The 12,534-nt window shown below is 40.0% G+C and overlaps 1 protein-coding gene across 1 annotated transcript in view; it reads left to right on the forward strand.

The window, feature by feature from the left end:
• Window positions 1–12,534, forward strand: part of LOC106584045 (uncharacterized) — a 188,904-nt gene that overhangs the window by 45,189 nt on the left and 131,181 nt on the right. The window contains exon 5 of the mRNA XM_014168854.3: window positions 2,999–3,052. Within this exon, the coding sequence (XP_014024329.3) occupies window positions 2,999–3,052 (54 nt within the window). The remainder of the gene's footprint in view (window positions 1–2,998; window positions 3,053–12,534) is intronic.

The raw sequence follows: 12,534 nt of genomic DNA on the forward strand, positions 1-12,534 counted from the left end.
TTGGTCACATGCGCCGAATGCAACAGGTGTAGTCTTTACCGTGAAATGCTTCAAAAAAGACATTTGCACAAAAAAAACGCAATAGTAACACAATAAAATAACAATAACGAGGCTATATTCAAGGAGTACAAGTACCTAGTCAATGTACAGGGAAGTAACGAGGTAGTTGAGGCAATTGAGGTAATACAGCATGTACATTTAGATAGGGGTAAAAGTGACTAGGCAATCAGGATAGATAATAAACAGAGTAGCAGCAGCATATGTGAAGAGTGTGAAAGTGTGTGTTTTGTGTGTGAGCATATGTAGTGTGTGTGTGTGTGTGTGTGTGTGTGTGTGTGTGTGTGTGTGTGTGTGTGTGTGTGTGTGTGTGTGTGTGTGTGTGTGTGTGTGTGTGTGGTGTGTGTGTGTGTGTGTGTGTGTGTGTGTGTGTGTTGGAGTGTCTAATGAGTGTGCATAGAGCCAGTGGAAGAGAATCAGTGCAAAAAAATGTATAAAAAATGAATAATAAACGGGGTCAATGTAAATAGTCCAGGTGGCCATTTGATGAACTGTTCAGCAGTCTTATGGCTTGGGGGTAGATGCTGTTCAGGAGCCATTTGGTCCCAGACTTGGTGCTCCGGTACTGCTTTCCATGCGGTAGCAGAGAGAACAGTCTATGACTTGGGTGGCTGGAGTCTTCAAAAAAAATGTAGGGCCTTCCTCTGGTATAGAGGTCCTGGATGGCAGGGAGTTTGGCCCCAGAGATGTTCCTGGGCCAAACGCACTACCCTCTGTAGTGCCTTTCCGTTGGATGCCAAGCAGTTGCCATACCAAGCAGTGATGCAGCCAGTCCAGATTTTTTATTTATTCTTTATTTCACCTTTATTTAACCAGGTAGGCCTATTGAGAACAAGTTGTCATTTACAACTTGGCCAAGACAAAGCAAAGCAGTGCGACAAAAACAACAACACAGAGTTACACAAACAAACGTACAGTCAATAACACAATAGAAAAATCTATATACAGTGTTTGCAAATGTAGAAGAGTAGGGAGGTAAGGCAATAAATAGGCCATAGAGGCGAAATATTTACAATTTAGCGTTAACACGAGTGATAGCTGTGCTGATGATGATGTGTAAGTAGAGATACTGGGGTGCAAAAGAGAATAAGAGCAAGAGGACAAATGACAATATGGGGATGAGGTAGTTGGGTGTGCTATTTACAGATTGGCTGTGTACAGGTACAGTGATCGGTAAGCTGCTCTGACAGCTGATACTTAAAGTTAGAGAGGGAGATGTAAGACTCCAGCTTCAGTGAGTTTTGCAATTCGTTCCAGTCATTGGCAGCAGAGAAGATGCTCTCACTGGCTCAGCTGTAGAACTTTTTGAGCATCTTCAACATCACTAGACATGTTTTGCTCTTAATGTTCTGGCATTTCTGAACATTCTGCTATAGAGAATGGATATATATATATATATATATATATATTTATATTTAACTAGGCAAATCAGTGAAGAACAAATTCTCATTTACAATGAAGGCCTTCCCCAACCAAACCCTAACCAGGACGACACTGGGCCAGTTGTGCGCCGCCCTATGGGACTCCCAATCACAGCCGGTTGTGATACAGCCTGGAATCGAACCAGGATCTGTAGTGACGCTTCTAGCACCGAGATACAGTGCCTATCACAGTTAGCCAGCTATACTCAGGAAGACCACAGGTGCACCTCTCTCTGTTTTATCTTTGTAAAGTCTTCTTTATTACACACCACGCCTCTTGGTTACGCTTGTTTAGTGTGTGTCAGACAGACAGGGACCCTCCAGCAGCCAGCCAGGCAGCCAGTAAAAGTTGTCTACAGGTAAACTACTGTATAATGGTAAACACTTGTGGGACCCAACTGTGGAGACATATGGTTTACATGCAGTGTGGTGACCCATAGAGGCATAGACATTCAGAGGGAGGCTTCGTTATGGGGTGGAAAATGACTGTAATGGGTGATTGTGTCTGTGTGGGCTGCGAACTCTGCTGCCTCAGCAAGATACAGACCTCCAGACCTCACTGTGCTGTACTCACCTGTATTGTACCTTAGCTAAATCCCACACTCCACAGGTGGCAGCATTTTATGCACAGAGAACAGACCCCCATTTTAAATAATCTGCTCAGGACTGAGAGAGGAAAACGATAGGGAGAAATAGGAGGAGGGGGGAGGAGAGAGTTACAGCGATAGAGCGAGATGGGTAGTTAGATAAATGGGGAGAGGAGGGAGGGAGGCAGAGGGGGAGAGAGATCCTTTGTTATGGGGTTTTACTGGAGTCTCAGAAAGTAGAGAGCCGGGGGAGAGGTTGGGGGCTGGGTGGTAGAAAGAGACTGTGACACCACAACACAACTCAGTGTCAAGAGGACACACAGACACCTTTAAAACTAGGTGTGGGTCATCATTACCCCTACATTAAGTCTCTGTCATCTCCTGATCACAGACTGATTACTGTTATGAGAGAGAGCAGAGTCTTACCTCATAGCTTTAGTTTGTAGTGAGTGTTTTAGAGAGAATGCAGCTTAAGTCAGGCAACAGCAGGGGTGCAGATGTGTGTGTGTGTGTGCGCACATGAGCATGCACGTGTGGTTGTTCCCACATGTGTGAGTTGTACTCAAAGTGAGTGCATGTATGTTATAAGGTGTTCCCTTGAAAGTGCACTCTTGTACGGTTTAAAGGTAGGGCATAGTTTGGCACATGAAGAAGAAAAATGTGACATAAAATATGTGTAATACTCAGAAAAAGTCTCGCTATATCTCATCACAGCCTACAATCACTGACTCATTCAGCAGTTTTATCTACCTTTAATCTTTGTAGCTAAAAGATGGGAACTGTTGCTGACATACAGTATGACTAATTCACTGTACCGTTTACACCTTCTGTAGAGACCCATCCACTTAGCAATAATGCTATGCTGTCGTTGTGATCTAGTAGATCTACTGTAAATGAATCTCTCTCTCTCTCTCTCTCTCGTTGTCTCTCTAGGGTCCTACTGGTCCACATGGAAACCCCGGCCTGCCTGGTCTTCCTGGTCCCAAGGTGAGTGCCCTAATCCTGGGTTGGGGGGCACAGACATCCCCCTTGAGCTCCAGAGAGAGCCTTGTTAATGTTGTGGGATGTGGAGTCCCCCAGGGGTCAGCCAGGACCAGTTTTATTGACAGGGCCCTGGCTGTAATGTTCAATGTCATACTCTGACTCCCAGACCCCTTTGCTCCAGAAAAAGGTAATGTCTAATCCTAGTGGGAGGGAAGCAGTACCTAATTAGTCTCTGAAATCCCAGACCTAGGGCAGCAACAGCACTAGGTCTGGGATTAATTACAGATTCTCATGGCAACTTCAAAAAGGGCCAAAAATTGTTCTGGGGAGGGTCCTCTTCAGACAGAAGACTACAGACAGAATGCTCCCAACAAATCACGAGGCAGACATGCCAGAACGTTATAATTCGAAACCTGAGTTTGCCGGCAAAATGTTAGCAGTAGTTTTAGTAAAGGTAGTTGATGCAAACTAGCCACTTGGGAAATGTAGTCCTTAAAAATACCTTCAGTGATCTTCATCTTGATAGCTACTATTTTGTGTCCGGGGATGTTTATGCTAGGGCATCAAGCGGTTAGTGCAGTGATGTAGGAAAGACGGATGTCCCAACTCTGCCCTTTCCTCTACACTGTAAAAATAGAAAGACTCAAAACACCATGATTGTGTAATGAAACCATGGAATAATGGTGCACCTAACCTGAGATCTGGTGGTGGAATGTAAACCCAATGTAAGTGTTATGATACACAGACAGTGTTTTAAAACAATAAAAGTACTCTAAAAGACCCAAAGTGGTTTTTCAATCTGAATATTAGTGTTTTCAAGAAAGTGTTGTTAAAACACTTTTGGGGGTTTTCGGTGCATGTAAAAGGTGGGACAGGCGGAAGCTGTAATTGAATCCCACTTCCTATCTTGCCACGTGGCTCTGTTTTTAGAGGATTGTGGGTATTTCAAACATTTTACACAGTGTTATATGCATGTTTGAAGAAAGACAAGTATACTTCTATATTAGTATTAAGCAGCTTGTTGTACCATGAGGTGTAATGGTGAACAAATATCGAAATCTTCAGGCAAAATGACATCAGTTATGAGACAACCCATTCCCACATATCCAACTTTTAATGATAGAGGCAAATTGCAGTAAAACCTCTAGTTACTACTGTGCTCAACAATACCTGCCAAAAATGGATTAAACTGGCAAATGATCAGATACATAAATCAATGTTAAACATTAAAGTACTCCAGAAGAAGTGATCTAATTTAGCAATAGACAGGATTTGAAACACCACAATAGTTTTAGAGGAAACGACACCAAAGGAGAAGGTATCTAATTCTGCACAAACAGAACTCTAAACATCATACTTGTGTTTTCAACCTTTTCCATTAGTGCTCCCAGTCCCTGGCAAGGTGTTGCGTAACACTTGACTAAAGGATGTTACAACACACCATGAAATGTTTCAAAACATCTCAGGACAATGTGTTTCAATACTTTAGTAAAGTTAAGGTTGTCTCCTACGCATTGGGGGCAGCTCAGTTGCCACTAGTTTTGGTGTTACAAAGCACTTTTAACAGTGTATACCAAACTGATGTTCTATACGTACAGAAGTGTTAAGCTGGTACATTGTGGGAGGCAACCCGTCTGTCTAGAGAGACTAGCATCTTACTAATCTTGGGGTCAACGTTATGATTTTTTGTTTAACTTCTGAGGAATAGTACTTCATTTAATATTTTGTCATTATGGTTGGCAATTTAAATGAATGGTAAGCAACATTACTCTGGTACAGAGTGGGTGGTAGGTGCCTAATATTGAGATAAAAACGTATATCGCTATGGTGCTCAGATCAACGTGTCTTTGGAAGGGATAGACTCTTCTCGGGCTCCCGAGTGGCGCAGCTGTCTAAGGCACTGCATCTCAGTGCAAGAGGCAGTCTCTGGTTCGAATCCAGGCTGCACCACATCTGGCCGTGATTGGGAGTCCCATAGGGCGGTGCACAATTGGCTCAGCGTCGTCTGGGTTTGGCTAGGGTAGGCTGTCATTGAAATAAGAATTTGTTCTTAACTGACATGTCTAGGTAAATAAAAGTTACTTTTCCCAGGTATTGCTGTGGTGAATAGCAGCAGCAGAGTTTTTAGGTGGAAAGTGCCCCGTGGGCATGACAGAGGCCTTTGATTGGTTGTTATTTGCTGATGGAGGAGGGGAAAATACCTGTGTCTGTCATTTGATTGAGTAGGCAGTTAAAGGGGAGGGGCGGGACGGGAAAAGAAGGGATGGTGGTTAAATAGATGCATGTAAAAACCCCTGCTGTTGGTGAGGAGGAAGGGGTGTTGATTAATTTCATCTTGAAAGAGAAGGATACACATGTATTTCCCTAAATTATAAGATAACCTTGCTGTAATGTGAAGTCTCTGATGACTTTTAATGCAAGGGGTTGACTTGACCTCAGTCCTGAACTGGTGGGTCCATTAAATTTACTTGCTCAAGTTCACTCATTCCGAATTAGGCTTAGATGAGCAGAAATATAACATGAATACTAACAGTGATTGTATTAAAGGCTGACATCGGCAATATTTTCTGGATTATGTTTTAGTGATGATAGCTTGATGTACCGGCTCTGTTGATAACTAATGGACTAACAATTCCGAACCCTCTGATTGTAGATCTGTGCCTTTAGGGCAGTTTCCATATTTTGAAATCAAATTTAAATGTGGAGAATTGACTGCATATGCAAGACGTTGATATGTTTAAGAAAATTTACCGTAGAAAATTCCCTGTCTACACTGAATTCGAGGTGCTCCGAAACCGGTAGCAGATGCTCTTCTCAGAAAACCTCTTTCCTGAAAAGTCGTGATTCTGACAGAGAATATTATGACATGGAGATCTTACAGCCATTTTAATAGAAACGACAACATTGGGGCCCACCAGATCAGATCATATGTTCTGAAACATACAGTATGTGATTATACTGTAATCTCCTAAAAGAGCTGGCCAAATTCATACCATTCATACCATATTTAGTACCCCCATAACTTGCAGTGCGAGCAATGATGATAAGCATCATTGCTCAATAGCACTGCGATTGTGGGTTAGGGCTTTTAAGTTCACCCCTCAGTCTACAATACCGTTCAAAAGTTTAGGGTCACTTAGAAATGTCCTTGTTTTTTAAAGAATAGCAATTTTTTTGGGCCATTTAAAATAACATAAAATTTATCAGAAATACAGTGTATTTACAATGTAATGTTGTAAATGACAATTGTAGCTGGAAACGGCTGATTTTTTTAAATGGAATATCTACATAGTTGTACAGAGGCCCATTATCAGCAACCATCACTCCTGTGTTCCAATGGCACGTTGTGTTAGCTAATCCAAGTTTATAATTTTAAAAGGCTAATTGATCATTAGAAAACCCTTTTGCAACAGCACAGCTGAAAACTGTTGTCTTGATTAAAGAAGCAATACAGCTGGCCTTCTTTTGACTAGTTGAGTATCTGGAGCATCAGCATTTGTGGGTTCGATTACAGGCTCACAATGGCCAGAAACATAGACCTTTTTCTGAAACTCGTCAGTCTACTCTTGTTCTGAGAAATGAAGGCTATTCCATGTGAGAAATTGCCAAGAAACTTAAGATCTTGTACAACACTGTATACTAATCCCTTCACAGAACACCGCAAACTGGCCCTAACCAGAATAGAAAGAGGAGTGGGAGGCCCCGGTGGACAACTGAGCAAGAGGACAAGTACAATAGAGTGTCTAGTTTGAGAAACAGACGCCTCACAAGTCCTCAACTGGCAGCTTCATTAAATAGTACCCGCAAAACACCAGTCTCAACATCAACAGTGAAGAGGCGACTCAGGGATGCTGGCCTTCTTGGCAGAGTTCCTCTGTCCAGTGTCTGTTCTTTTGCCCATCTCCCTGGGATGTCGTCACTTCATTATTGCCCGCACCTGCGCATTCATGTGAGTTCATGTGAGGCGAGACATTTTTCAAAAACGTTTTTCAAGACACAGGAGAGGTCGGGTTGAAACATTACTGATGTTTCACGTTAAAAATGGGCCTAAAGATTGATGCTAAACAACGTTTAACATGTTTGAACGAACGTAAATAGATTATTGTTTTTTTACTTTTCGTCGTGACTTTCCCCCCCCGCCCTACTTTTGAGGAGCCTACCGAAGCGCTATCAACATGGAATAACTTGGAGTTATTTGGACATAAATTATGAACTTTGTAGAAAGAAACCACATTTGTTGTGGACCTGGGATTCCTGGAAGTGCCAATGGATGAAGATAATCAAAGGTAAGGGATTATTGACAATAGTATTATTGATATTAGATGGTGCTAACCTGTATATCCGAGCCTATTGTTCTTAGCACAGCACCCCGTTTATTGCAAAGTGTGATTTCCCAGTAAAGTTATTTTGAAATCTGGCAATGCAGTAGCATTTACGAAATGTTAAACTATAATTATTTGAATGACAATATTATAATTTACCAATGTTTTTGAATAGTAATTTTGTAAATTGTAACGTTGATTCACCGGAAGCATTTGAGGGGAAAAAAAATCTGAATTTCACCGCTACTGTAAAATGCTGTTTTTGGATGTAAATATGAACTTGATGGAACAAAAAATGCATGTATTGTATAAGATAATGTCCTAGGAGTGTCATCTGAGGAAGATTGTCAAAGGTTAGTGCATAATTTTAGCTGGTTAACTGCTTTTGGTGACGCCTGTCTTTGAATTGACAAAACATTACACACAGCTATTTTCAATGTACTCTCCTAACATAACCTAACTTTATGCTTTCGCCGTAAAGCCTCTTTGAAATCGGACAATGTGATTAGATTTAGGAGATGTTTATCTTTCAAATGGTGAAAAATAGTTGATTGTTTGAGAAATTGAAATTATTAGATTCTTGCAGTTTTGAAATTCCCGCCATGGTCTCTTGACAATAAATCCCAATACCGGGATAAGATCCCCAAGAGGTTAATGTTTTATTTTTATTGGCGAGTCTGAGATATGTCTTTTTCTTTGCAACTCTGGACAGAGGAACAAAAGGTACCCAATTGTCATACTTGAGTAAAAGTAAAGATACCTTAATAGAAAATGACTCAATTAAAAGTGAAAGTCAATTAGGAAAATTCTACTTGAGTAAAAGTCTAAGTAAATGTAATTGCTAAAATCTACTTAAATTAAATCTACTTATATTGAGCAAACCAGACTGCACCATTTTCTTGTTTTTTATTTATTTATGGATAGTCATGGGCACTCCAACACAGTCATAATTTACAAACGAGTACTTTTGTGTGTCAGGAAAAATGTATGGAGTTAAAAGTACATCATTTTAAATTAGGAATGTAGGTAAGTAAAAGTTGTAAACAATATAATTAGTAAAGTACAGAAGTCATTTTTGGGGGTAAGTAGTACTTTAAAGTATTTTTATTTAAGTACTTTACACCACTGCTATTTGCCATATATTTTTCAACTGTGCTGTTTCAAAAAAAGTTCTGAACCTTTCTATTCTCATAGGTTCTACAGATTGTAAATTAGCAAAAATATTTATCCATAAGGGTATTATTATATTATTGATCGATTGACTATGACTTTTCAAATCACCCAGCAGTGCTATTTGCAGAGTTAGCTTCAGGTAAATGTTGCAATTCTTCAGCCATTCCTGAACCTGCGACCAAATACAAAATACATATGGACACTACCAAAACAAATTATTTAATAAATCAGTCTCTTGCAGCAAAATCTGCAGAGCTGGGATGCTTGTATCCTCGTATATCAGAGTAAAAAAATATGGGCTGGCGCACACCCAGAGATAATAATTTTGTGTAGAGGTGCTGACTAACGGCGAATAAACTATAAGCTATAAAAATAGACAGTCACACACTCCATATACAGTTGAAGTCGGAGGTTTACATACACCTTAGCCAAATACATTTAAACTCAGTTTTTCATAATTCCTGACATTTAATCCTAGTAAGTATTCCCTGTCTTAGGTCAGTTAGGATCACCACTTTATTTTAAGAATGTGAAATGTCAGAATAATAGTAGAGAGAATGATTTATTTCAGCTTTTATTTACTTCATCACATTCCCAGTGGGTCAGAAGTTTACATACACTCAATTAGTATTTGGTAGCATTCCCTTTAAATTGTTTAACTTGGGTCAAACTCTTCCAGTAGCCTTCCACAAGCTTCCCGCAATAAGTTGGGTGAATTTTGGCCCATTCCTCCTGACAGAGCTGGTGTAACTGAGTCAGGTTTGTCGGCCTCCTTGCTTGCACCCGCTTTTTCAGTTCTGCCCACAAATTTTCTATGAGATTGAGGTCAGGGCTTTGTGATGGCCACTCCAATACCTTGACTTTGTTGTCCTTAAGCCATTTTGCCACAACTTTGGAAGTATGCTTGGGGTCATTGTCCATTTGGAAGACCCATTTGCGACCAAGCTTTAACTTCCTGACTGATGTCTTGAGATGTTGCTTCAATATATCCACATAATTTTGCATCCTCATGATGCCATCTATTTTGTGAAGTGCACCAGTCCCTCCTGCAGCAGAGCACCCCCACAATATGATGCTGCCACCCCCGTGCTTCATGGTTTGGATGGTGTTCTTCGGCTTGCAAGCCTCCTCCAAACATAACGATGGTCATTATGGCCAAACAGTTCTGTTTTTGTTTCATCAGATCAGAGGACATTTCTCCAAAAAGTATGGAGCAGTGGATACTACCTTGCTGAGCGGCCTTTCAGGTTATGTCGATATAGGACTCGATTTACTGTGGATATAGATACTTTTGTACCTGTATCCTCCAGCATCTTTACAGGGTCCTTTGCTGTTGTTCTGGGATTGATTTGCACTTTTGGCACCAAAGTACGTTCATCTCTAGGAGACAGAACACGTCTCCTGAGCGGTATGACGGCTGCATGGTCCCATGGTGTTTATACTTGCGTACTATTGTTTGTACAGATGAACGTGGTAGCTTCAGGCGTTTGAAAATTGCTCCCAAGGATGAACCAGAATTGGGGAAGTCTACAATTTATTTTCTGAGGTCTTGGCTGATTTCTTTAGATTTTCCCATGATGTTAAGCAAAGAGGTACTGAGTTTGAAGGTAGGCCTTGAAATACATCCACAGGTACACCTCCAATTGACGCAAATGATGTCAATTAGCCTATCAGAAGCTTCTAAAGCCATGACATCATTTTCTGAAATGTTCCCAGCTGTTTGAAGGCACAGTCAACTTAGTGCATGTAAACTTCTGACCCACTGGAATTGTGATACAGTGAATTATAAGTGAAATAATCTGTCTGTAATCAATTGTTTGAAAAATTACTTGTGTCATGCAAAAAGTAGATGTGCTAACCGACTTGCCAAAACTATAGTTTGTTAACAAGAATTTGGTGGAGTGGTTAAAAAATAAGTTTTAATGACTCCAACCTAAGTGTATGTAAACTTCCGACTTCAACTGTATAAACTCCCAGTAATTTATTAGGTGATTTACCCAATAAATTACAGGGTGTTTATATATGGCGTGTGCGACTCTCTTTATTTTCATAAGCTTATAGTGTATGCCCATATATAACATTCTATTGGTTGCAAGATTTTTGTATAATAATTTCAATTGAAAAACTCTTTATTTTTGAATCTGGCATAGTTTTGTGTATCAGTTCATAAACCATGTGCCATGAAATTGGTACATCAAAAATCTCTTCCCGCTCTCCCTCTCTGCCAGGCTGCCCTTCATTACGCACACCTGTCACCATCATTACGTGTTTCAGGGCTCACTGTACTCACCTGGACTCCTTCACTGTTGATTGCCCCAGCTATCGGTTTGTTCCTCCATTGGTTCCCCGTGTCAGCATTGATGTCGTTATGTATTCATGTCCAGACGCTGTCCTGTTCCATGTCCATTGTTAATTAAATGTTCAATCCCTGTACTTGCTTCCCGTCCACCAGCGTTGATCCTTACAATTTTCTAATCTATGTGGCACAGCTGTCATTTTTTTGGTCCTTAAATTAAACTGGTTCACAATTTTCCTTAACCAATTTTGGTCTTTAATGCACGGCCGACAGACAAGTTCCTTACTTTCTCCACCTTCCACTTTTGCGGTAATGTAATTTTGGGTAGAGCAGACATTTCCATATATTTTTGTTAGCCACATGTGACATAACTCCACCAGTCTTATTTATGATCTAATTTACAAAGATTATACACATTTTTTTCTCAATTAGTATATATGAGTTTAACAATAATATTATATTTATTTAATGTTGTATCTTACATTTTGATGGCCATAATAAATAGACATGCCGATAATGGACAACCTTGTTTTACTTCTCAACAGTTTAATACTTTGAAAAGTAGCCATTATTTACTATTTTACACCTAGGATTACTATACATAACTTTGACCAATTGTATAAGAGATTCTCCAAAACTGAAATATTCAAGGCATTTATATATAAATTCCAGTTGTACTTTATCAAAGCCTTTTCAAAGTCAGCTATGAATACCAGGCCTGGTTTCCCAGATTTTTCATAGTGTTCTATTGTTTCCAGTACTTGTCTTATATTATCTCCAATGTATCGTCTATGTAAAAAACCTGTCTGATTAGGATGTATAATATCCAACAATACCTTTTTAATTCTATGCGCTATACATTTTGCTCAAATTTTTGCATCACAACACTGAAGTGTAAGGGGCCTCCACATTTTTTTCAATGGACTGGATCTTTATATTTACCACTTGGGTCCTGTTTCAGTAATAATGGAATTAGACCTTCTTGTTGAGTAACTGATAATCTACCCTTTTTTATATGAGTGGTTAAAACATGCTAATAACGGTCCTCTGAGTACATCAAAAAAGGTTTGTTTTACCTCAACTGGTTTTCCATCCAGCCCTGGAGTTTTCCCAGACTTAAAGGCTTTAATTGCCTCAAGACGTTCCTCCTCTGAAAGTGCCCATTTGGCAATGTCTGGTTGTCTTAACTCACCACGTACACCACTAATAAGCTGAGCTTCTCAGTAATTTTTTCTTTGCCTCACACATTGTAAATAAAGTCTGTTTTTTTTACATTCATTGCAAATTATAGTTCCTCAGTATTTGAAAAATCTTTCCAACAGTCACGGCCTCGATAATCACCAAGCCTCTGTGTGAATTAGTAAACTATCATGATCCGATGTTCCCATATATCCAGTGGAAACATCCTAAAAAACAGCTGTCTGTCCCGAGCTCACTGGCGTGGGAAACTCTGAGAGCCTGGAATAGGATAGTTGATGCAACGTTGCAAGTGTGCTAGCAACAGCTTTGGGCCAATCCAGTTGATGATTTGATACAATGTTGCACTTCACTAGCAATAGCTCAAGTCAAGACAGCTTGAAGGGAGGCAGACAGGCGGAGTAGAGAGATGAATATGATTGAAAGAACAGGAATTTTAATCAGGATATTTTCTACTGTATTTATTTCTCGGCTTTAGGCCTATGTATTTTACTTAG

This window comes from Salmo salar, chromosome 23 (assembly GCF_965601325.2).
Source record: "Salmo salar chromosome 23, fSalSal1, whole genome shotgun sequence".
In the NCBI taxonomy this organism is placed as follows: domain Eukaryota; kingdom Metazoa; phylum Chordata; class Actinopteri; order Salmoniformes; family Salmonidae; genus Salmo; species Salmo salar.